The sequence below is a fragment of the Polyodon spathula genome, chromosome 11, assembly GCF_017654505.1.
Source record: "Polyodon spathula isolate WHYD16114869_AA chromosome 11, ASM1765450v1, whole genome shotgun sequence".
Lineage (NCBI taxonomy): Eukaryota > Metazoa > Chordata > Actinopteri > Acipenseriformes > Polyodontidae > Polyodon > Polyodon spathula.
This window is the reverse complement of record NC_054544.1, coordinates 42592115-42619228: the sequence shown is the minus strand read 5'-3', so window position 1 is coordinate 42619228 and position 27114 is coordinate 42592115. Positions and strand designations below refer to the sequence as shown.

At 40.1% G+C, this 27114-nt stretch overlaps 1 protein-coding gene across 1 annotated transcript in view; it reads right to left on the bottom strand.

The window, feature by feature from the left end:
* Positions 1 to 22978, bottom strand: part of hdlbpa (high density lipoprotein binding protein a) — a 32791-nt gene extending 9813 nt beyond the window's left edge. Inside the window, exons 1-19 of the mRNA XM_041263661.1 lie at positions 22894 to 22978; positions 19878 to 19947; positions 14609 to 14722; positions 13510 to 13670; positions 12781 to 12996; positions 12353 to 12559; positions 11743 to 11958; positions 11264 to 11470; positions 10602 to 10709; positions 10273 to 10377; positions 6323 to 6401; positions 5868 to 6007; positions 5558 to 5662; positions 4303 to 4416; positions 4079 to 4165; positions 3765 to 3896; positions 2032 to 2250; positions 1247 to 1468; positions 518 to 736 (exon numbers count right to left, since the gene is read on the bottom strand). Coding sequence (XP_041119595.1) covers positions 518 to 736; positions 1247 to 1468; positions 2032 to 2250; positions 3765 to 3896; positions 4079 to 4165; positions 4303 to 4416; positions 5558 to 5662; positions 5868 to 6007; positions 6323 to 6401; positions 10273 to 10377; positions 10602 to 10709; positions 11264 to 11470; positions 11743 to 11958; positions 12353 to 12559; positions 12781 to 12996; positions 13510 to 13670; positions 14609 to 14684 — 2613 coding nt within the window. The 5' untranslated portion in view covers positions 14685 to 14722; positions 19878 to 19947; positions 22894 to 22978. The remainder of the gene's footprint in view (positions 1 to 517; positions 737 to 1246; positions 1469 to 2031; positions 2251 to 3764; positions 3897 to 4078; positions 4166 to 4302; positions 4417 to 5557; positions 5663 to 5867; positions 6008 to 6322; positions 6402 to 10272; positions 10378 to 10601; positions 10710 to 11263; positions 11471 to 11742; positions 11959 to 12352; positions 12560 to 12780; positions 12997 to 13509; positions 13671 to 14608; positions 14723 to 19877; positions 19948 to 22893) is intronic.
* Between the last annotated feature and the right edge of the window lie 4136 nt (positions 22979 to 27114).

Sequence of the window (27114 nt, the reverse complement as noted above, 5' to 3'; positions counted from 1 at the left end):
CGCATTATTGAGAAGTTTGGTGATAAAACAAGTGATCAGGACAGCATTTATCAGTATGCTAGTCTAGAGAGGTACGTGAAATATAGCGAACGAAGGGTGGGCCTTGTCTGGAGATGCAGTACTGATGTAATTTTGCCATGCAATGCGTTTCTTTACTCTGAAAAAAATTAAAACCACGTGTGTAAAATACTGTACCTGATGCGCCTGACAAGCGTTGAACAAATGACTGCAAAGGGTTAATACACTGTTCAGAACTGAACTACCATTTGAGCCAAGTGCTACTGTTAAATTAGATAATTAAGACAGCAACCATCAGAATGCATTTCACGATCAACGACAGAGTCCTACTGGAGGGTGTACTGCACTAGTGACATCTTAAAATGTTCTTGTCATTAACCTTTTGGACCTTAAGTTTCAAAAAAGTTAAATAAAAATACAAGAAACATTGAATGAATGGATTTAATTCTCAAAAGGACTCTGACCAGCCATACAGACATCCCTGGGCTCTAGCACTAACCAGATCCTCGATAATCTCAGCCATGCGTTTCTTGGCTGCCTCCACACAGTCCTTAGCGCCCTTCAGGGTGACCTTGTCGCTTTGGGTGCCAGTACGTGGAAAGCTGACCATCACACCTCCGAACTCCTCAGCAATCTCTCTCAAAACCTGCCCGCGTCGAGAGACAAAGTACCGGTGATGCTTCGAGTCCACGATCATAAAATCCTCCACTATGTTCTCCTGCAAATCCAGGGGAGAAGAAAACGGACATCACAATTAAACTATACTGGATGACCAGCAACACTTTAGATCAGTATTTGTCCAAGTTTAAATGAATTCCCTGTCATTTAGTGTTGATTCGTGAAGAATAAAAAAAAAAAAAAAAAAACACATTAAAATATGCATATATTGGAGCAAAACTAGTTTGCTCCCTCTAGTTGCTCATTTGATCAGAGTCAAGACAATAATACTTAAACACATGGTGAAGAAACCACTTTTGCTTTATATTAACTAGACTCTAAATCAGGATAACTACATTTGAAGCCTGTGTAATTTTATGTACTAAAAATTGTGCTTTAAACATTGATCGGCTGCCAGCTTTCATGCTTGTATACTACACCAACTAATCATGTGATCTGCTGCCGAAAGAACAGTGCTTGCAGAATATTTATAAGAACTCCAAACCTCTGAAAACTCCCTCTACACCTCACAGGGAAATAGTGTGGCCGGGTATTCAGGTCAGATCCTTACCAAGCTCTTGATGAGGCCCTCCAGCTCCTTTTGTGCATCCCGGACAGCGTCCTCCGTCCCCACCACAGTGATGAGCTCCTGGTCCTTGTCCTCAGCTGTGGGGAAGATGATGCGGGCGCCTGTGTTGTCGCGCACCTTGCGGATGTTTGCACCTCCCTTCCCAATCAGGAACTTGTGGTACTCTGGCTTGGCATGCAACTCCACAGTGTGACTCCTCGTTTGCTAAGGGGAGAAGGAGAATTAAAACAAACATTTCAAGAAAAACAGAAGGCCTCCAGTCGGTTTTCTGTAGCATGGCCATTAAACATTTAGTGTGGTTAAGATATTACAATAAAGAAAATTGTTTTGTTACTACTAGAATACTATACAAGCTAAACAAAGGATGAAAAATGAGTTTGAAGTCCTGTTAAATCCTGCTGTAATTAGCATTTCGTTGCCATTTGTGGCTTGCACGTAGTTTGAAGTAGAAACCCATTTCAATGCAGACAGCCAAAACCTGTGTGAATGGAAACAAACCTCTGGTAAGACTGAGGCTGCTTAACTGTGTATTCGTGCTGATCTAGCACTTAAAGGAGTCATTACAGCTGCACCCAAAGTTTTCAAAGTTAATTAAAAAACACATATCATGGCTCTGAAAACTACACCAGGTAATACCAAAAACATTCACCTGGGGGCTGTACATCTTCTATAGCCAGTGGAAACGTTCAGGAAGTTGGCTTAAATTCAAACAAAGTGCATGTGGAACAAGAAACTACACTCTCTCAGGAAGAGTTCCAAGGCCATACCTTCTCCTCAGCCAAGGACAGCAGCTGCTGCTTGGCCTTGTCTACATCCTCCGCTGGCCCCCGGATAGTCACTGTGTCAATGCCAGAGCCCTCTGTAGGGAAATGGATGTGGACGCCACCACACTCCTCCATGATAGAACGCACAAAGCGCCCTTTGGAGCCAATCAGGGAGTTGTGCAGCTTGGAGGGGATGGAGACCTCCATCTCAATGATGTTTGCCTGCAAAACAAGGGAATAGGGGAACAGGTCAAGCACATACAGGCTCAGACAGGAAACAGATTGAGAATACGGCACTAAGAATCAGGTCTGAACACTGGCAATATCTGGACCAGTAATAAGAATGACAATAGAGGCAGATGTTTAACCCTTTGCTGCCGACGTGCTCCAATTTCGATACTACGATGTCTATTACAAAGTGCATCTCAGCCGTCCAACCAGCAATCTTGTTCCCCCTCCCCATCTATTCATAGCCAAGACTACGGTGAATGCCTCCATGTAATTGGTTTAGAGCAGGGGTGGGTTGGACTATTTTTTTTTTTTTTTTTTTTTTTTTAAACTACAAGAATGATTGGATGATTAACTTGCGTCCGCCACTACAGCCAAGTTCAACGAGGTACTAATTTAACACATCCGAATCTCCCCTTCTACACTCCCTAAAGTAGAAGATCCATAACATCTAAAAGCTAAGAATTGGGAATAACTAACAATTGCTTTATTTAGGTTTTATTAAAAAAAAAAAAAAAAAAAAAAAAAAAAACACCTTCCAAACAATGCTGTGTGTTTGACTGATTGCGTGAGGGGCAGGATATCGCGACAGACAATAAATAAATAAAAATGAAGTTACTTGTTTGTGTGGTTTTGAAAATGTTTCTCCAGATGGAGGCAGAACTAATGTAAACGAGTTGCACACATCCAATGCAAACTTAGGTGTAACTTCAATAGTTTATATTATTCGTGTTCTTTCCCTATGTTTTCTTCATTTCTCTGCGTGTAAAATGATGGATAATTTAGATGTAGTTACTACTTATCACTTAGCTATTTTTCATTGGAAGCATGTTGTCATTTGTTTTGTCTTTACCAGTAATGTATTTCACAAGTTTTTCTTTTTGAATAAATAGATAACATCTATTTTGCTACCTCTATACACAAATATTTCTCACAAACAAGAGATTAGGTTTTCAGTTTAATTTCACAGCTGACCTGCATTCGCCATTTCAGCTCTTTTTTGTAAAATACACGCATTACAAAACCCTGTATAGCTCTGCAACTATCCAAGCAATTTCAATTTCTGATTTGAAATCCTTGTAAAAAAATAGTACATTGAAGGTTTTACAAATATTTATTATACAATTTCATATTTTGTGAGGCGTGGCTTGTGAAAAAATATAACATCCTATAACCAAACATTATATCATTGGAAATGTCTACTTAATGCCTTTCTGTTGATTATTGGGTTTTAATTTCTGATTTATGGTTACCAAACTACAAGCGCTAACACAAAGTTCTCACATATTCACACGCCTAAATAAGGTCATTCCCCAGAGGCGGCACAGGGTATTGTTACACATTCAAGAACGCCATTTAATACATGAGGCATAAAAGAATAAAAGTATAGTTCAAGTTGCTCAAATTTGACTTCTCTAATTTCATAAGAGTCGCTGCCAGTTTTGTTTGTGGAACAGGTCTACTTCGTGACTAAATATTCCCATTCTCTAAATAGCCTGTTAACCTACCAATTCTTTCTGAATGGCCAAGATGCGGCTTCGCGCAGCCTCACAGTTTGCCTTCTTCCCAGTGATAACAATTACTTCAGAGTTGCTGTTCTCAGCTGGAAGGTCAATCTTAGTGTTGGTCTCTTCACGAATCTGGAGTGGCACAAGAAAGGCATGGTGATTAAACAAGGGACAAATAGCAGGCTAAATGACATGTGCTTCAGGCAAACTGTTCCCCTGCCAACCTCCCAAATCTTGTTTGTTTAGCAGAGTATCCTGCATGTGCTCAAAGCACAAACACCCTCCCCCTTCCTTCAAGGGTTTGTGCCTCCTACCTTTTTAATGTTGGCTCCTCCTTTCCCAATGATGTTCTTGTGGAACTGTTTGAAAATTGGAACCGAAATAGAGAAGCTGTTCTCCATCTACAAATAGAAAAATAAATAAAAGTACATTTTGGTACTAGAACCTGCATTTGCCCAAGCTCGTATGAAACGATTTAGACAAAAACAAAAGTATACATTTTCTGTATTCAAAAGGAAAAAGCAATATGTTAACTTACCATTTCAGCCACCATCTTCTGCATGAATTTGGTACATTTCTCCACTTCAGTTCTGGGTCCCCTGAATTGGACAATGTCACTTTTTTGTGTAGGGTCAGGGAAATTGATGATGACCTTTAAAAAGTGAGAAATAAAACAACTCTAAACCATGACCCACATTTAAAAAAGGGCAACTGAGCAGTTTAGGTCATCATAACATCCAAATATTCCCAGACCACAGCTCACTGTAAAATTTTTACTAAAAGCACACCTTAATGTCAAGCAGTATACATTCAATATACTGCATTGCAGGTTTTATTACCAACACATGGTGGGTGAAAGATATCCCTGTCATAATCGGAGCGGATTACCACATCCTACACCCACATACAAATTTGACAAAGACGAGGGGTGTGTCCACACTGGGTCTGTGTCTTATAGCAGAAAAATGTATTATGTTGCGATGGCATCATTCAAAACTAAAACAAATATGGATTATTTGATTACTCATTCCGATTGTGTGTTTAAATTGCAACAGCAGATCATTTTTTTTAAATCTGGCTGTAAATTTAACATGTATTGACTAGATGACAATATAAAAAAAAGGTGTTATTTACAATAAATTCACTCTGTTTAGTTTCTAAACTATTGTGTTATTATATTTTAATGGCTTAAGTTTCTACAGCATCAGTGAATTGACAAACAAAAACAACCCAGTTTTCCCCCACTGGAAATCAAAACAGTGGGAGAAACGGAAGCAGACAGAAATGTTGTCATATACCAAAAAAACAAGCCGAACTGGACAAAACTCAAATAGTAAAATATATTCAGTCTTTTCTTCAATTACTTTGTCATTCAGACAGTAGGAGAACAGTGCAAAATTGCATAAAGATTGTTCTCCTACTGTAGGTACTCAAATCATGTATTCATTAGCACAGTGCTCCCTCAGTGCTCTTCCTCAGCAATATGTACGAATCTACAACATGCTATTTTAAAAGCCAAAAGCAGCACATCAATAGCTGCCATCTTTCAATATGCCTTGCAGGATATTGTAAGCTTCCGGTTCACAGACCAAACATACCGTGTACATTTGCAAACTGCATTGTGAACACAAGGGCCTGAAAATTGAAAGAGGACAAAAAAAAAAAAAAAAAAAAAAAATGATAGCACACACAGCAAGCACATGGACACATTGTTTCAAATTAAATGAACCAGGCAGAGTCCGTTTGAAAACAAACCCAGTGTGAATGCAGACTTAGAATCACTCACAACCTACCTCGGGGAATTTATCACGGACTTCCTTGATTTTCTCTCCCTTCTGGCCGATGATGGTTCGATGCAAACGGTGTTCAATAATCATGTCCTTTGTACGCTCGTTCTCCTGTATGATTAAAACAAAAATCAGTTTTGCTCTAAACTATTCCAGATACTAACAGCTCTGATGCACATGCAGACAACTGAAAACTACAATGTTCCCAGATACACCAGGCTCAAATTTAGCAGTTGTCCAGATTCTTTAACTATTGAGGCCACTGTATAACTCTACCATAGAACAAGCAGCAGGAGAAAGGGGCCGGGAAACTCACCATGCGGGATGCCAGCTCCAGCAGCTCCTTCTTGGCCTCGATCACACCTTGGGGGTCGCCCTCGATCCGGATCAGGTTGCTCTTCTCATTGTCCGGAGGAATACGAACAGACACCTTGTACTGATCCTTGATCCGGTTGACTAGGGAGAAGAAAAAAAAAAAAAGAATTGAGCAAGAGCGTACAACTGAGACAATCCAAAAGGAGTGTGAAGTATTGCCACTCGCTTTTGTTTAACCCTTTCAGTCCTGAATTGTCAAGCTAAAGAACAAACTCCTTTATTGACTAGTCACAATAGGACTGGGAGCTAGGAGTCCCGTGAGGTTCCAACATATCCTGTCAAAAATCACATACTGCACCAAGACAATGTGGGACCCTGAGGTGCCATCAGGACTGAAAGGGTTAAATGACCTTACGAATAAATCTCCAGATCCACTAGACTGAAGGACAGACTTACTGTTAGCTCCGCTCTTCCCAATAAGGTGACGATGGAACTTTGGATCCACAGTGATTTCAGTGTAGTCCATGCGGCTCACCTGAACAGGGGAGAGGGTGGAAAATGAGGCAAGACAGATAGCGTCAATTCACATCACAATTCGATTAGAAACACTAATCATCTCAAGAATAAGAAAGGTTCTTACTGGTGTTTAAGAACGAACATGCAAGTCACGTAGTAGTTGTCACAAGAAAACCTAACTATCTGGGGAGGTGGTGGTAGATACCCAAAGTAGGGATGGGAATTTTAAATGTATAAACTAAAGTAGTGGTAAAACATTTAATATGCTAGACATAACTGGTCATGTGAAATGTCACAAATGCTTTTTTTTTTTTTTAATGCATTCATTTTAGCAATTTATCAGTAGTCCATTGCGTATGAGACTGCTCTAGTGCCACAGTAACGACGGATATTATAAAAAGGAAGGGGTTTGGCAACTGCCTACAAGCAGCTTTTCTAAATGGTGCAATAAAGATTTGACACTAGGGCAGGTTTTACTCTCGGTCGATCTCGCACTTCATTGGTGCACCGTTTATTGGTTGTACGTGTGGTATGGGTAGCTATTCCATATCGGGGTTAAGTAACACTAGAGTTGCTAGCAACTACAAAGGATTCCAAAGAAAACATGGTTTAATCATCACAAAATCACCGATACAGCTCACTGCAATTCCTAGAATTACTTAATGGGCTACTTAAGTTGTATCGTATACAGAGCATAATCTTATGCTGCACTTTCAGTGCACTGATCTGTGTTAGATAAGGCTGAGGAGCTATAGGCCAATGTATGGGTTCTGAACCTTGGCAGAGGTCAAAGGTTTTTGGTGATGAGTTTTTATAGCACACGTATGATTTCCAATACGTGTTCAATATAAACGATTGCTGTATCTGTGCTCATGAAGGTCTTTTTTTTTTTTTTTTTTTTTTTTTTTTTTAACCAGAAATGTTCATGTTTGACCCTTTGCACAGGTCAAAGGTCATGGGCAATAACTTTTTTATAGAGCACATATGACTTCCTATATGTATTCCATTATAAAACTTTGACCATATCAGCATGCCCTAGGAGAGAACACTTAAACGTTAATTCCAATATGACCACCAAACCATGTGTCACCAGCGTACTGCAATATGGATTTACACATTAGTATATGTAAATATAGCACCCGAAATTGTTGTTTTGCTCGCTGCATCCATGTTTAACGAAAAAGCAGGGTTTTTACAAAACTAAGAAAAGGACCTCGTCATAAGCAAACGTGACAATTTTGGTGCCGATCAATATTGTGGTTTCAGACAAGATCTTTGAATATTTTGTGCAAATCCAACGCAGCGGTCAAACCAACCGTCCAGTTGATTTGGTTTCAACGTTTTGTTTTTATAGGCCATTCGTGCACCATTTGCTGACACTGTCAGATCTCCATCTTAAGTCATTTTTGTCGACAAGAAAATTGTCCAATATTTTCAGGACATCTAGCCATGTGGCCAAACTGTAAACTTTTTCACCAAAGGACCACCAGTCTGGTACTCTGCCCATAGGCATCTACCTACATATGCGTTTTCATAACTCTGCGACAAACTTTTGGCAAATAATGTAATACAGCAATAACAATAGGTTTCCCCAGCCTTTGGCTTGGAAGCCTAATTAAATGCCAAGCATCCCCCCCCCCCCCCCCCCCCCCCCCCCCCCCCAACCCCCACCCCCCCACCCCCCCCCCCCCCCCTATATTTAAAATGGCATCTCTAAACAAAGGAAGCCACGTTTGGAAGTATTTTGTGGAACTGGACAAGAAACAGAGGTATGTAAATAATGGTCAAACAAAATTATCATACCACAAAAACACAATTTCAATGCTTCAGTTTGAAATGAAAACATCCAGAATAACTGTGGATGGAGTTACTGATGGCAATAAAAAGCAAACATCCATTTCACTTGATATTGTTCTGTAAGCTTTTTGACTGAACAGCCTTTTATGTTTAGTCTAGTTTTTATTTGTATGTTGGAACTATAGCACTAATGTTCAATATGTATATAGTTATATCTATCTTCACTAGCAACTTTAATTCCAACCATAAACATTCATTTCAATATATACTTTGAGTGCATGTTTATTTTTTCACTTTAAGTCTTCGCGATGTTAACATCTGCTTAGAAAATACTAGCCAGGGCTGTCGGTTTCAGAATGTAATCTAAAAAGAGTGTGTGTATGTAGATTTGGTTTAACTTTTAAAATGCTGACATTGCAAAGAGTTCATAAAAAAATGTTTGCCAAAAGCACAACCCTAATCCAAAGTCAAAAGTAGTATTGGATTGCACAGCAACAAGAATAAATTACTTTTTACAAATAGAAGAGCACGGATTTGAAAAGTTGTTTTGGTGTCAATACTGGTCAACAGAAAGGATTATAGCCAGTTTCTACAGGTAAATCCCTGGGCCTACATAAGAGCCATGGGATTGTGAGAATATTGTTTAGGTATACCATCAGGATTGCTTTCCACATAGCTACAATTGTCATCATTTGAGGAAATACCCAGTGCACAGAAAATAAACCCATCATAAAACCTCCATTTCATTATTTTCACTAAAGCTTTGAAGTTCTGTCATGCAGTGAGTGATTCCAGACTCTGGCAGACTGGTATGCAGCACAGGTTAAGTGCTGGGCAAGGGGAAGAATGTCAGAAGTCAAGAAAATGACAACGGTAGTGTGAGGAAGCCAATTTGCTTGAAAAAATTAAAAGCAGACCGAACATTTCCATCAATGGATTTAGAAACCTGGAATTTATGATTGCGATCAGGAACTCTGAGGTAGTGTAAACCGCACCTGTTACCTGTGCGACTGCTCTTATGTTAAGCAGTTGTGTCTCCCCCCACCCCCTTACAAGGGGTTAAAGTACTCTAAACAGACAAAATAGTTTATTCCAGACTTGTTAGAAAGTCTTTAACAAAAGCAAATTTGCTTTGGACCGTTATTGTCTATTCATTGTAGATGCTACTAGTAAAAAAAAATTAAAAAAAAAAAAAAATAGACACCCACCGTGCAGGTATCACAACATGTTAAAATAAATTGGTTCTGCACCGTATAAAAATAAGTTGATTTTGCCAGTGCTTGCTAGTCTATTAACTGGTTTTAAAAATGTAAAGCATTTTTGTTAATGTTTTCACGCGTGCAATACTTTCCCAGCATTACTACATGATGCTGGGATCATTCCACTGTATTGTTAGTGCACCAGAGCTACATCTTAAAACAGAGTTAAAAAATTCCTATCGTTAATGTACTGCAACTAATAATCCTTTCCAATTACTGGCATCTTAATTAAGGACTACATAACGATAACGTTGCAACTCATTTTTAGAAGGCCTTTGTTCTTATCTAAGTTGCTGCTGTGACACTTTTAGGAGACAGACTTCATTAAGTAACCTTGTGTGTGTGTGTGTGTGTGTGTGTGTGTGTATGTATATATATATATATATATATATATATATATATATATATATATATATATATATATATATAGACACACACACACATATATACACACACACACACACACACACACACACAAAAACCATGGCATTTCTTTGTGAATTTGCAAAGTGAAACACCAATTCAAAAACCGTCAAAATCTACCAAGGTAGCAAATCTGCCGAATTTAATAACAGCCAAGATTTCCTGTTATATGGTATTATATCAAAAAAGCAGTATTTTATGTGAGCACAGTATTATATCCAGTACCATTATGTAAAAGTGTACTACACACAAGAAGTCTGTTTCAACACTTTTGCTCATTCCTGCCATGCTTTTGGTGCCATACCAGACCTGCCCCACACAACCAGTTTGCACACTGGAAAAAGAAACAGGCAAGCACCACTTTATGTGCCATCAAATAGTCAGAAGGGATGTGAAGACTCAGTCACTCACCAGGTCAACCACGATTGCTTCCATCTGACTCTGGACTTGCTGCATGTCCTTGGTTGGGCCCTCCAGGGTGATCTTATCCTCGCCCTCTGTGAATTCAATGTGAACCTGGCAAAGGAGGGCAGGGTGTAGGAAACAGCTGGAGCAAGTACTATCAAAAAATACTTCCATTTCTCAGCAAGTGTACTAAACAGAATGCAACATTTGAAATGCCTATAAAAGTTAACTAGAACAGTTTTACTTTGAGGATTACAATATCAAAGCTTCTCCTTGTGTCACACCTTCTGGTCAAGCCCACTCAAAGGTCTCACTTTCTATAAAAATGAACTTACCTTTGGCATCTGCTGTGTGATTTTGGCAAGATTCTGCCCCTTCTTGCCAATGATGAAGCGGTGCAGCCAGGATGGAGCCGAGACAGAGGCCACAGTGTAGCTGTTTGCCTAAGAGAAATATGCAAGACCATGTCCCTTATCAAAACTGAAATTAGAAAGCTAGAACAGACTAGGTCCCTTCTCAAAGTCCATAAATATAGACAACCTACAAAAAAATTAAAAAAAAAAAAAAAAAAAAAGAATTTTCTGGAAAGTATAAGAACTTTAGGTGTAATCCGTATTTAAATCCTTGGACAGCAGTAGGATAAATAAAATGTTAAAATAGTTTAGTTAAAAGGAATAAGTGCCAACAATAATTCAGTCCCCTCGTGGGAGATTGGGAGCTTTGTCACATGACTTCACTATAGCCATGTTGATACCAAATTATTGGGATCTTTTAAGAACTGGTTTGGCAAAGTTTGGAGATCAACCAGTTAATAGGAGCACTAATGGCCCAAAAGGCCTAGTCTTGTTTGAAAATTATCTTATTGTGGCATTTACCGACTGCCGTTGTCAGTAAATGGTCATCTACCCAATTACAAATAAAATGTTTAAAAGGCAAGGTGTGGCCAGTTTATTGTTGTAGTCGTCGTCCCCCCCCACCCCCCCCAAAAGCCTCCTACCTTAGCATAGACCTCCGTCAAAGCCTGTCCAAGGCGGTCCGGCTCTCCTCGCAAGATGACCGTTTCAGAGCTGCTGTCGGTGGGTGGGATCTCGACCGAGACACCCGTCTTCTCCAGGATCTCATGCAGGGAGTTCCCCTTGGGTCCAATCACGTACTTGTGCTGAGACTTCTTCACCTCCACTGCAATTGTGGTCACGTTCTTTTTCTGCAATGAGGAAAAACACAAGTGAACAGCCTGGCAGCTTTTATAGGACACACTCTGGTTTCTCCTACATCTAGAACACTGCCACAAGCCTGTGGGTCAAAAAGAATATGCTTTGGCTTTGCTGCATGTAAAAGTTAACCAGAAAAAGTGTGTGTGTGTGGGGGGGGGGGGGGGGTTGTATATCAAAAATCAGATCTGGCCAGTGGTTAAAAGAATGTGGCTGCCAACCGCCCCTCCCCCTCCCCTCCCCTCCATTCCACCTTGCCAGTTACCTTCTCCTCATAGATCTTCTTTATGAGCATCACAGCCTGAGCAACCTGCTCCTTCTCCCCGGTGATGACTATCTCAGTCTTGTTGACGCTGGGTGGTGGAATGTTGATTCTCGCTCCAGTCTCCTGCATCATCTCACTCACAACCTTGTTGAATGGTCCAGTAATGAAGGGATGGTAGACCTTCTCTACAGTGACACGCTCCACTGCACGCTTGTCCTGCAAATACAAAATCTACCAGTTCAGTTGAAAAACAAGATGAATCATTTGCATGCCCGCTACATTCCCAGAGTCACCAAGAAAGACATTCAGAAGAGTTTCTGAAAAGCTGGCATTTCAAAATGTCTAAAAAGACATGGAGATACAATGCTTGCTGGTTGAAAGCACGAACGAAAAAATACATGTGGGTGCACAAAGTTCCAGCAATTAGATATTAAAATCCACCAAGAGTATGAGGGAAATAAAAAGAAAAAAAAAGAAATTAAACCCAATTAAGCCAGCAAAACTACCAAATGTCTATTATATTGGGCACAATGCAAATCAGGGTTAAAGCACCCACTCTACCAGTCAGCAACTGCCCACAGATTAGCTAGAATCCTGGTCTGCTTGTTACCTGTTCAGCAGAGATTAGGAGAATCTCATGCTTGGCCTTCTCAATGCCCTCCTTGGTGCCAGAGATCTTGATCTGGTTGCTGGTGTCGTCAGGCCGCGGGATCTGGATCTTTGTGGCAGTCTTCAGCTCCAGTTCCTGCAGCTTCTCACCGTTCTTACCAATCACAAAGCGATGATGTTCTTTCGGGATCGCCACAGTCGCAGAGGCCTACAAGTCAAAGGGATCAATTTAGTGCACCAGGGGGAGGGATAACTAGTGGTGATAAATTTAAACTTATAAAATTAAACCAATTGAAAACATTTGCATATTGGCCACGATACGACAGCCTTATTGGTTCACAACACTAAAATAGAAGGAATATGAAGCGTTACTCAACTTCTAGTAAATGTATGACCTGCTACTTGGTAGAGGAACAAATAAATGCTCACCTGAGTCTGGAGTCGGGAAACAATCTCCTTCCTAGCCCTCATGACCTCATCCAGCTTCCCAGAGACCATGATGGAGAGACCTTGGTCCTTGGCCATGGAAAGCTCCAGATGGGCCCCAGTCTTGTACATGATGTCCACACAGATCTTAGCCTGGTCACCTTCCCCAAACTGGTTCATGTCCTTGTATTTGCGCTCTTCCAGGGGAACATGGAACACCTGCAGGGCCAGGAAGGAAGAGCGTACAATCACACTGAAACCCTTTTCAGATTTTGTTTTATGGGCATTATGTAAAACACTGATGGCAACAAATTGGTCAAGGGTCCTTACACAGTGCTTGTACAATTTACAACGAGTTGACCATTATTAAACAAAGATAAACTGCGGAGTACTTTGGTGCCCAACTTTTTTTCTTTTTGCATGACAAGGGTTAAACCCAAGACTGAAAAGTTCCACAGCCATAATTGTCCATTTCATGTTCTCAATCTGGATTCGGACCAATAGCTTGGAGTATTGTCTGACTTGGACTGAATTCTGAAATAGTGAAGTCCCTGCATCACATTGGTTTTGTCAGACTTGGTGTCCTAATGTCACCAGATTTTGGCTGTTTGAATCTGGCAATGAACCTCAACCAGCAGGGATGTAGGATAACTCTACATACTTTTACTGGATTTAAAAGGACATACTTTTGTTGCAATTTCTCTCGGTCCTGCCGAGTTCTGCCTACTCTACCTGGGTAATCATGGATGATTTAATTGGTCGAATCTTAGTCCAGGCATTGGCAGGTTCCTGGGTGCCATCAGGAGAGGCAGCTTTCTCAGGTAGAGGTGGAAAGGCGTCTCTGTATGTTGGGAGGGCCCCTTCATCCTCAGAGCTGAGTGGCATGTCCTTAGCTGAAAGATAACCATTGCAGGAAGGAATGTCACATCAAGCAGGCACAAAGATGACACTGGGTGGGCCTAGATTCCTACACATCAGCTTAGTTCCATGTAGAGGATCTTGGATGCTCGCTGCATGATATCACATAAGTGTTAAAACTGTGAAGACCCTCTAAAGTAACCAGTAACAAATGCTGTTACCTTGTCAAAGTAGAAATACATCAGAGTTACTCATTTTTCCAGAAGATACTGCTAACTTCTCTGAATCATGTTAACCAACAATTATATATTCTAAAGTTGTAGCTGTTTTGTGTTCATTTATTATTTTCCTAAACTATCCAAGGAACTGTAGCGTATGTAGTTTTAATGGGAAGGGTCTTTTTACATGAATTATCGTAAATACATTTAGTTTATTCCCTTATTACAATTCTCCCCAAATGTGACCATTTGGATAAGTGTGTTGGCACTTACTGGTTGACAAAAGCAAGCAATATCACCTACTAAACCAAGCTAAAAAGCAGTACAAAAGCGCATGGATATTTCCTGGAGCAAATGTAATCGTCAATAGAGTTGTTCTTGCATCTGCAATGGTGTATCGTGTAGAAGATCAACGGAAGTAGTAAACAGCTGAACTTGACCCCAGTCTGAGATTAATCATCTCATGGTGGATCCCACCAACTGTGGATACAGGCTTGTAACAGCAGGGATGGAAAGAAGACTCCCACTGCACGGCAGTTTGACCCACTCCTGGTTTCTCTAAGAGCTTAGGACGACACACCTGAGTTTGTTACCTATACACCGACCAATCAAGCGTGTACAGTATTACAACCTGGAATGTGTGAAAGTGCTATGCAGTAAGTCTTATTTCTACCCCTGCAAATCGCTCCCCATCCAGAGGATGAAGGACACAGTATAAACAGCACAATGAATAGCAGTGGCAGGGGAGGACTTGCCTCCAAGCTGCTCTGGCAGGAGGCCGCTGCGATGCTCATTGAAGCTCTCCTGCGTAAGTACGGCGACGGAGCTCATGGTCGAAATCCCACTTCACACGGAGTCCAAGTGTGCCACTAAGAGGAAGACGTACAAAATGCATTAGGATACATACTGGAGTGCCCAACAGGGAAAATGAACCATTATCTATTAACATGAAAGCATTCCAGCTGGTTTTGTCAGTCCTGACATTGCTGCTAGCATACACTAAAAAAAAAAACAAAAAAAAAAAAAAAAAACCCAAAACATTACTAATGTTGCTGCTTCGCAATGGAGGGGTTACATCTACAACGTAACTGCAAGCAACTTTGAGAACAAAGGCAGCCTTCTAATCAGTTACAGTATTTATCGTTTTTATATGGCCTTTAAACTTAAGAACCAGTAAACTTTTATGATAAGCATTTGCCGCCTCAGTTCATTCACAACATAACAGTGGAGCAATCATAGTACTACCATTAGGGCTGGGGCGATAGTGTTTTGTTTAACTATCTATGCATTGCTTTCAAAAAGACCTGATGCATCGTTTTTTCAAAACGCAAAAGAAAACGTGTAAATAAGTACATACACCCATCTCTCGTTATATCGCCCCTTGCTATACTGTGGATTCGGATCGGACCTGGAGTTAGCTCCCCATTTTTACTGCATCTGCATATGCCTTAACTGCAATATACATAGGCACTTGCAATTACTGTTTGTTTTATTTTGTACTGCACAACACAAAAAAAAAAAATACACAATTAAATAAAGCATTGTTATCGTACCATTATCATACACACACATATTGCACAGTAAAGGCCCGCACACACCAGACACGACACAATTCTTACTGGGGCGACACAGCAAACCTGCTGCAAAAACAGGAAGTTTGCCAGATCTTTCAGAAAGTATAATTACTAACAAACGCAACAGAAAATGGCTTATAATAATTATTAGTCAGGGAAATTAGGTACTGCAAGTATGATCTTTACCTCCATTTTCAGTGAAAGTGTGTTACAGGGTGGCCACCCCTTGTGTATTTTATTATTTATGTAGGTATTCATTTGTTATTAGTAGCCATAGTAGTAGCAGTCGTAGTAGTAGTTTTGTTTATTTAAAAACTTTGTCCAGAAGGTGACCATCTCCCGAGTTAATTCATTGATTAATTGTTGCTAATTGGGAGATGTTCACCTGTATAAAAAGGGGCACTCTGGCCAAAGTGAAACAAACGCTAACAGTTCTAAACAAGTATATTTACGATACAGCAATTGTTTTTCTTAAATTTAGACTCGCGTTTCTTCTCCTAGAGCGCAGGAAGCTGCAGGTTTTTATACAGGATGACCATCTCTGGTCACCTTCTGCACAAGCTTTTTAAATGAACAAAAAGAGAAAATGGACAGCTTTTCGCCCGTCATCTTAAATAATCCATCCATCCGCACATAAACACTATACTTGCATCATAATAAATAACAAAACAAATGAATACCTACAAAAAAACACACCCAAGGGGTGGGGCACCCCATCACTAAGTGAAACAGTGCTTGATTTCAAACCACATGACATGAAGCCATTCTCTGATTGCTCAGTTGTGTAGCTATCACTCGACAAATTCGCAAAAATAGGATCAGTTCCTATCATCCCCCCGCCCCGCCCCCCCCGCCCTGAAGATGAGATGAGATGCAATTACCCTCCACTGTACGAATTAAAACTGTGTGCTGCTTTTTATAAGAAAAATGAGAAAGCAGGGTTGCATAGAGGATTTATACTGTACCCCGACAAAACGAGGGAGTGGTTGTACAGTATTTGTTGGCCTATTTGTTTTTCTATCGGTTACTCTATACTACGGCCCTCAATATATAGCAGATTTATTTTGGACCCAGACACCCGCAATATTGAATGGGTGTTGTATTTTCATCAAATCTAATCACGAAAAGTAAATGTTTCTCCAGTTAAAACTTAAAACTACACACTTCTAATTATTTATGCCTAGTCACACTGTCCACAAGGTTAATAAAACATAACAAATATTACTCTCTTGCCTCAATATATCTTGACAGCAACTGGATTAGAGAAGGGGAAAAAAAAAAAAAAAAAAAAAACACTCCACCGGGGAACACAAGAATAACTATTTGCAAGTCCAACGTAACAAAGTCTGTGCTCTCTCCAGAGCATATTTTCTGTTTTTATTCAGAAATATTATGGCATCCACATTCTCCGGTTTCAAAGAATAGGGGTTTGGGAGCGATGTTCCAGGGATACTGAATATGCTCTTTGCCAAGGCTGCTAGGTTGGGAAAACGTGTCTGGTTATTTTTCTACCAAATCAACAACTGGTCATTTTAATTCAAGGCGACGTTCAAACATATAATAAACTGTGTTCCACCTTGTTTGTATGTCCTGTATTAACTTGAGTGGTGCTTTGTCTGTGTTCAGCATTTCTGTTTGTTTCCTATTTAAAGCACTTGTTGCCATCCCACTCTTTTTAAAATGTGCAGCCAGTCTCCTTGCTGCTGCCACTAACGTATGGACGTGTCACACATCCTCAAAGCTTTTCTGAATGCAGAGATTAATACTGTGCCCTGCACAGCTCACACTTACCACGCTACCAAAAAAGTAACACAGCACGCTTGCTTGCAGAAAGCAAAGACATTGCCACGTTGTCATAAAACACAAGCAATTACTTTTGTAGCCAATTCAAACTGTGTGTATTCGACTGATCGCTTCTGCTGAATTCACAGCTGTGTGTCATGTAATAATCATGTTGCAGTACTTTTGACTCGAGTTCCCAGTTTTGCTTAATGTAATGGCAGGTGACTGTTAAAAACCCTTCTTGTGCCATGCTTGTCCATACATCGGTAGTGATGGACATTGAATTACACTCCTGACTTAAATCCTGTCAAAGATTTTCTATGTACGTTCGTGGTGCAGAGTAATGAATTTGGAGATTGTCTTTCGACAGGGCATTTCATAGCCCTGAGCAAGATTAGCAAACTGATTTTTAAACGCAACTCCCTCTACTATACTAACAGATCGGACATCTTGTGTGACAAAATCCACTGTCAGGTCTGTTATTCTTTTGCTCAGACGCTTTTTGGATCAACTTTCTTTCCAAAATAAGTTGTCACTGAAGGTGTTGCTTCCTTTAGTCCCCGTCCCCCGTCCCCCCATTTTACCTTTCCATTTAGTTATTTTGTTTAAAAAAAAAAAAAAAAAAAAAAACTTCCAAATGTCTGACGGCATTATTTAAATTAAAATCAACAATTTAACTTGCAAAATCAGATCCTGAAATGCAGCCTACCTCTAGTCTCTTCTCTAAGGTTTTATTTATTTATTTAATTTGTCACGCTTGCTCTGAAAACGTACGTGCTGCATAGTGGACGCGGAGGTTTTTATTGTTATTTAAAGGAACCAAAGGAAAGGCAAGGAATAGGACTGGCAAAATTTAAATCTACCCCCCTAAAGTCCCCCCCCCCCCCCCCCCCCCCCCCCCCCCCCCCCCCGCACCCCCCCCCCCCCCCCCCCCCCCCCACCCCCCCCCCCCCCCCCCCCCCCCCCCCCCCCCCCCCCCCCCCCCCCCCCCCCCCCCCCCCCCCCCCCCCCACTCCCCCCCCCCCCCCCCCCCCCCCCCCCCCCCCCCCCCCCCCCCCCCCCCCCCCCCCCCCCCCCCCCCCCCCCCCCCCCCCCCCCCCCCCCCCCCCCCCCCCCCCCCCCCCCCCCCCCCGCCCCCCCCCCCCCCCCCCCCCCCCCCCTCCCCACCCCCCCCCCCCCCCCCCCCCCACCCCCCCCCCCCCCCCCCCCCCCCCCCCCCCCCCCCCCCCCCCCCCCCCCCCCCCCCCCGCCCCCCCCCCCCCCTCCCCCCCCCCCCCCCCCCCCCCCCCCCCCCCCACACCCCCCCCCCCCCCCCCCCCCCCCCCCCCCCCGCCCCCACCCCCCCCCCCCCCCCCCCCCCCCCCCCTATTAATAAACCCCCCCCCCCCCCCCCCCCCCCCACAAACAACCATCGATGGTTGTTGCAACAATTCAATGCACTGTCCCAGCCCCAACTACCATACAGTAGCTGTCAGGCACATGTGAAATCTAACAATAAAGCTAAAAAGAAAATGCTTTTTAAAATGTTTTAATGTTTTGTTTCTTGACACTGCGATACCTGCATATCGTATCGACAATAAAACTATTTTGGCTGTTAAAACCTTCTAAAAGCTTAAAAAAAAAAAAAAAAAAAAAAAAAAAAAAAAAAAGCAGTCCTACTACAGCAGCAAGCAGTTTACACTGCCTCTGGGTTTCTGATCGCATCAACACCACTTTTTTTTTTTTTTTTTTTAATCCATTGATGGAAATGTCTGGTCTACTTTTAATGTTTTCAACCAAATTGGCTTTGTCACTGCCACTCTCATATCCACTTTGATACCTGACTTCTCTTGTCCAGCGTTTCTTTAATCTGTTATACCAGTCTGACAGAGGGCGGGATCGCTAGGAGTACTGTATGCAACCCTCTGATTGGTGGAATTATTATTGTCGATCCAATCAAAAAGCCTAAAAAAAGTATCCGCCCGTTATACAGTATAGTCTAGGTTAAGATGTGTGCTGCAATTAAAAAAAAAAAAAAAAAAAACACTGAACCTTCTAACGCCGCCGCGCCCCCCCCACCCCCAACTTGAGAACCACCGTCCTAATGCCAACAATATTCTAAAAGCAAATTTATGTCAGAATCGTCTGCATTTTAACAGATCAGGTTACTACAGCAGGTTTGTTCAGATAAAACTAGAAATGACAAGTACATTAAGTAAATGTAAATAAAATAACTCGTTACAGATGACAAAGCAACACTGAACAAAAACAAGAGCTGGATTCTAAAGATGACCTCAGCAGGATAACTGCCTTGGAAAGCCAAGAGGATTTCTCTGCTAACCCCAATACCTTGTGCAGCTGTTCTACTGCGTGTAGGCCTCAGCACACAGGGGACTCTACTACACAGCGGGCATGCAAACCAGGCTCCCTCACTGGGCCTCTGCGCCACCTTTCTCTCATTCAGAAACACACTGCTCCAGCAACAGACTACAACCAGGATGGCATAGGCAGCATTAGGCTTAGATTAATGGTTCTCAGGCAATATGAACAATGTATCCTCCTGACAAGATACAGGAGTGTCACCTGCTGATGGGTTTACTGGAAGAAAACACAGCCAAAAAAACAACAGACTGCATCTCAAACAGTTCAGATGGCAAACTGCTTTTAATTGCAGCGTTTCATTTCTTACCAGCTAAATGGTCAGTTACCAGATAATCCGTCCCGATAAGCTTTCCGCTTGTCAGCCTGCCAGCTTTTGCCTGCAAAATGCAATAAGAGATTGATGGATTGGAAACATTCAAACACACGGGAAAAGCCACTGTAAATCTATAGAACCAGGTACCAACATGTAATTGTACAACATTGACAATCATACAATTTAAATCCCTCCTTCCGTATTTTGCTTTGCCAGTATTTCATCACGATGCCATATTGCAAGTTGTCAGTGAAGTAACTTACAAAAAATGATTGTGATTAAGCAGATTCAATAAAATGCACAGAGTCCTTTTCTTCAATCAGTTGTTAGGTTTATTGAAATATGCAGGGAGTCTGGTCCCAGGTACAGGACAAACAGAATACTCTTCATTACAATGTTTGCATGACATTAAATGCCCTTCTGTATAGATGGTCCACCTCATCTTTCTCTGACATTAACCAATTGCAAAGTTAATTTAATTTATTGTGTGTGTGTGTCTGTGTGTGTAGTCTAGTGTGACAACCTCTGAACTCAGTGCATTCTTCACACTCCTGGAGACAAAAGGTCCATAAATCTGCCTTTTGTTATCTTGTTATCTTATCTTGTTAGCTTGCAGTCAACGTTGGGCAAGAAGCTTGTAGACGCAACGTCTATCAACTGTTAGCAGTACATGCAATTTGAACCCAACAGTCTGCTATCTGCAATATTAGTTTCCTTTCAGAAAAGAACACCAGTATAGCTCTGCCAGTCCACATGCGTAGCAAACTGCTAATCAATTCTCGATCCATGTTTTCCAACAGTCAGTATTTTAATGCTGTTCTGTATGCGTACTGGTTTTCATAGTTTTAGTTTACAATTTGAGTTTACCCAAATCACTTCACTGGTTTTGAGTGGCAATGAAATTACTCTCGCTTACCATAATTCCAGAAGGGTCATAAATTTGAAAAGTGTAAATAATGTGAAGCTATAATAGGGTGTGTCAACAGGGGTGGGCAATTGAGAAGTAATAACATAAAACAAATAAATACAAGGCTTATTCTGGTCCCACTGCAGTTGGATATGCAATGGACTACTGTAATAGCAGGATACTAAACCAGAGCCTTGGTACAAAGTGCCACATTAAGTGGGTTAATTTAGTCCTGTGAAGTTACCATATTAGCCAGTTTGCTCTGTGAAGGTTCCTCTCTCAATATGGGTTCAGTAGACTTGTACATGAAAAATATGTTCCTTCTGTTTATCACAGACAGAACATATCACACTGTAGTGTGTGTTTTAATAAGCATTTTAAACTTCTAATACAACACTGCAACCTGTAAAAAGTTTACTGTGCAATTTTGGCTTACTGGTGCTTTACCATGCTTTCACTACGCAATTATACTGGGCTATCTCACCTAGTGTAACCTATTAAACTGTTTGCTTATTCAAATATTATGAATAGAAAAACAGCCTTACCACAAACACAACATGTATTTTCTTACGCTGTAAGCCTTGGACCGAATATGCAGAGTACATACACTTTACTACTCAAGTTGATTTTAAAATGGAAAGCAATAGAGAATTCTATAGTGTATAAAACACTGGGGAAATAACCTGGTCTAATTATGTGCACTTCTGGTCACAAAATGTTTAACTATTAACAGAAAAAAAAGAATCAACGCACATACCAACAAGTGTTCTAGAAAAGTATGCAATACCTGCATGCCAACATAGAACTTTAAAAACTACACGGAGCATTTCAGACCTTTTATCGTGAAACTAGCAGTGCAACAAAACTAGCAAGAACACAAGACCAGTGTCTAAACTACAGGTTTCTCTCTTCAACCATAGCAAGTCTGCATGTCATCTTTTGCAAAACAATCGTTTCATTCATAATTCGCCAATTTCAACACACAGGCATAAACTCAGTTTGAATCCACATTTCTAACAGAAGGATTTGCTAGACAAAGAACACTTGAAGGTATTGAGGAGCCTAAAAGTTAGTTAAATGAGAAAGTGGATGACCCAGAAATTGAGTTTTTCAAACCGAGATTGATAAAGAAAGCTATCGACAGTCTGATTTTTTTTTTCTCTTTTTTTTTTTGTTTTTTTTTTTTTAATATTCCGCTTGCCGCTTTAAATATGCAGACTGCCAGCTCAGCACGTCTACGGCGTTCTTTAAATAAAACTTAAAACTTCACACGGGACTGTCGCCGACACACACACACACACACACACACAGTACAAACTTGTACAGTACCCTAAGCTTACAGTCGTGGACGTGTGTTGAATTTATATTTGAATATTAAATTATTTAAATACTGGCATTCCATCTACCACCGCTATTTGGTTACCCAACCCCACCGTTTTCTCCAAGTTACAAAACAGCACACGACATAGCTGTAATTAATTATTCAAGCTAATTTTTCCATGCAATATAGTTTTTAGCTCTTCTTGTCAAGGCTAAAGAAAACTAAAACAAGAATAATACTCTTGCACGAAAGAATTGTATAAACAAAAATATTCCCAGATAAATCATAAACCTTGTGAAAAAATGTTTTTTTTTTTTTTTTATTTAAAACCTATCAATTTGGACAACTTTTATAAAGTTAACGAAACTTGCGAAATATGCGCATGCGCAGTGGTGACACGTAACGACCTGCTTAGAAGAGACTCCATTAGGAAACTTATTTTTTTTAAAAGATACATTAAAACACAATCCTATCCGATTTAAAACGATAACCATCGATTAAAATCACCCCAGATCAAAACTGTAAACAATATTTATTTTTCAAAGAGCAAGGTTAATTACACGTATTACCCAACACAAAGTCCACGTAGGCAGTAAGGCAGATGGCTGGCTGTACAGTCTGGAGAAATTGACATGGAGTCGACATGGACATTTTACTGAAAAACAAAAACACACCTACAAACACCTCCCCCCTCGCTTTTCACATTCTCTGATATCAGCATTGAACGTTTAAGGTAGCTATGTAGTCCCCTGGATTATATTGTGCAAATATGTCTTACTTACTTTGTGTTTGTGTTCCTGTCAGACCTCTCCGGTGGAGAAGCTTTGAAACTCCAATTGAAAAGGCTGGCCGTGGAGCCTGCTTGATTTATACAGGGGCTATGCCTCCAATCACAAAGAGACACGTCAGAGCATTGCGTTGTAAACCGCATACATGTATCTTTGAAATAAGTACACACGAAACACATACAGGTAATTCGTACAGTAGGATACAATGGGAAACACAAGCACACGGTTTGTTTTGAAAACGGATCTGGGTCTTAGTCGCTTTTGTTTTTTTTTTTTTTGTTTTTTTTTTTTTTTTTTAAAGCGACATGCATTTTACAGACCAGGTGATTTTTCAGACGGAAAGACAGTATTATTTATTTATTTATTTATCTGTAGCTCTGTTCACAGGGTGCACAATCAGTGGCATCTAATAAATGCATAAATGTCAATAAAGTTGTTCATATCTGCTTCTTTATCTAGTTTACAGTTTTACCGATGGATACACTGCTGCCATGAAGGGATGCACCTGATTGGCAATAATGATCAGATATCCTGTGGCATTCAAACGTTGTTCCACTTTTATGAAAGGACCCAATATGTGCCATGAAAACACACCCCACACCATCACACCACCAGCCTGCAACGTTGACACGCAGCATGATGGTTGCATGTACTCGTGTGGTTTTCTCCATACCCTAGTCCTCCCATCAGCGTGAAACAGTAGGAACCAGGACTCATCAGACCAGGCAATGTTTTTCCAATCCAATGTCCAGTGTTTTCGTAACTTAGTCAACTGCAACCGCAGTTTCTTGTGTTTTGATGAAAGAAGTGGAACTCTGTTAGGTCGTTGGCTGCTATACCACATTTGTGTCGAGGTACAATGAGTTGTGCATTCTTTTATGGGTCTTTTGCACCAATATTGTACTGGACTGTCAGTTGACTAACTGCAGCCCGTCTGTTGCTCTGCACAATTCGTGTCAGCCTCCTTTGGCCTCTTTCATCAATGAGCTGTTTTCGACCACTGGCCTGCCATTGGCTGGATGTCCTTTGGTTGGTGGACCATCGTTGATACACATGGGAAACTGTTGAGTGTGAAAAACCAAACAGCGATTCACTTCTTGACACACTCAAACCGGCACGCCTGGCACCTACTACCATACCCCGTTCAATATTTTATCTTGCTCATTTACCCTCTGAATGGCACACATACACAAGCTATGTCTCAATTGTGTCAAGGCTTACAAATCTTTCTTTAACCGGTCTACCTGTCATCTACACTGACTGAAGCAGATTTAACAGGTTACATCAATAAAAAAGGGATCATAGCTTTCACCTGGATTCACCCTGTCAGTCTATTTCATGGAAAGAGCTGGTGCGCCTAATGTTTTGTACACTCAGTGTATATGCCTAATGACCTCCTCTCGGTCATAACTTTTATTATATAAGTGCTGGTTAAGGTGGTACAAAACATAGTAATTGTAAAAAGTCCCTTTACTGTACATTTCTAAAGTCATGATTCTTATAGCTGTAAACCTGGGCATATTTTTATATACCTGCAATAGAATAAGATGGTAATTTTGCCTACAAGTGACAGCTAAAAATGAAACATGTAATACTATGGAAATTGTTTCACCTTTAATGGAACTGGGTATATTTGCAGAATGTATCTATTGCTACATTATTATTTTATGTAGACCCACTTGTGCCATCTTGCTCATTTTAATGTTAAACAAAATACTGAAGTTGTTCAAACACAGATATATGCTTTAATTCTCTTGGTCAAGATTCTCTAGCTCGTGAGTATTGTCCAAGAAAAAAATAACCAGTTCTTGCCAGTAATTTTACACAGCTGCTGCTGCAAGTGGTTACTTCATATTTGCAGTTATATAACACAGCATGTTAAATTAGTTGGCATTGACCTCTGACCCAACATGACTGCCATATTGACACATTGCTTTTTAAGTTTCAGGGGTAGAGACAACACTCTCTGAGTTATTGTCTTAATATTTGAAACACAGCTTTATTCTATGATTGTTTTTGTTTTTTTTAGGCGAGTTCCATTACAGGAGTTGGCCAGTAAAAATGTATTGTTTCACAACCCAGATATGATACAGAACATACACTATTACATAGTGAAGTCTATTTTAATTATCTAAGCACTGGTTGATCATAATACCACTGCCCTAATAATTTTAAACCAGATATTTTGCAGACCTCTTTCCTCCTAATTTTTGTGTTAATTAATGTTAAAAAGGTCAATAAATCACCATACGTATTAATACAGAATAAAGGGGGTGGTATTGTTATTGTTATGATGATTAAAATAGACTCATCATCTAAAGATTTCTTATGTCAAGGCCCCTTTCCCAGTGTTGCCCATTAAAAATAAACTTATGGTTTCACATTGTTTTGTCATATCATTGATACAGACCATCTTTACAAACCTCTTCAGATGTTTTCTGTTTGGTCACAAAAACTCCTATTCTACTTTGTTTTCTTTTAAGACAAATGTACTGAATTTGCTTTAGCAGAAGTGACACTGTGTTATGTTTATGTTATGTCAGTTATGTTTAGTTAACATAATATGCCAATTCTTAAGCCTTGTGCCATACTTGCAGCATTGACAATGCTGTTTGTAAAAAAAAAAAAATTATAATAATAAGAAAAAAACTTAGCTTGCTCCAATCACTGCTATGGAAAATACTGGACCAGTTTATCAAGATTAATTGACAACTTGCTGTTTAGACTCCAAACCCACACATAGCCTCCATGCTCATGCATGACAGTTCAATTGCTTTATCTTTTGACCACTTGAACATAAAATTGTAGACTCAGCACACGATGGCAGTGTTACACTATTTTTAATTAGCTTGTTTTTACTGAGTATCACAAACAGGGAACTCTTCAACTAATTAGTAAACACTGCAGGCAGTGCTAATTGGGGACTGTGTGATAGCATTTGTGCATTACAGAATTATTGGTATTTGTGATAGAAAGTTCAGCTGGTTTCCTGAAGTGAAAGGTCACAGCCTGTTGAATTTGTTTATTTCTACATTGATCAATACATGTAATTATTTACATTTACAAAGGGACATTGCAGGATGCATACAACACTGAAAATATCATAGAAAGGATGAATGTTATCAAAAACATTCACACAAACTTTAAAAACCTTGATGTCCCTTTATAGTTATTCTATTTCTGATAGTATATTGATGTGAGAGAGACTATGACTTCAGTTGAGTTTCTTGGTTTATTTGTCTAGTCCTTGAAGTTGCTGTAAAAAATAACATCAGTCTAGCTGTTGCGAATGTAATTCATGAAGTTCTAGTCTGTTCTTAGCAGTTACATGCTTTTAGTACACAACTGTTTTGAATAAGTGGAAAAATAAATTAAGAAAGTGATCAAAAACACAATTAAAAAGAATAAATAGCAAAAGTGCTCGGTCTCTGTATACAACTAGGATCTGATATCTGAGCTGACGTTTTTTTTTTTTTTATTAATTTCCTTGTGACTAGGTTATTCTGCACAATCCTCTCAAATAACGTTACAAAGACAAGGTGCTGTCAAAATAATCTGGGACCACATCTCAGAATGTTTCTTTTGTTTTATACACTCATGACAAAACACGAGATCTTGCCATATCCTAGATATCATAAAATTACTGTTTGCATTTCAAAGAAATGGTCAGAAATACTGTTTATGGTGTATAACACCTTATTTTCGTATCGTCTGCACTTCTCACCCAACACGTTGGGCCTTATTACAATCAGGTTTTGCAAAAGTAAAATGCGCCATGCTTTTCATCTGCTTTACAAACAAATCGTTCTTGTTTCTTGGGTGTGTTGGAACCCTAACGACATGTAAAAAAACGTGTTTTTGACGATGGGATCTAGGTTACTTTTAAGATTTCGGTACTTAATTGGGTAATTAAATAAGTACAGTTATAATTTACAATAATTATATATTTGTAAGGTACCACGGACACTGGTACTGACATTATTATTATCTTGCTGTATATCATATTTGTGTGTATTATCAATAATATATATATATATACACACACACACACACACGTACAGGACCGTGTATTGTATTCCAAATAACTACGATTTTCTAAATACATTATTCATGCTATACAATGAACAACAAGGGTACAGATAAGCCTTGAAGACAAAAAGTAAAAAGTTGACGGCACGTAAGACCATAAATCTATGTATCCTACAGCAGCTCTCT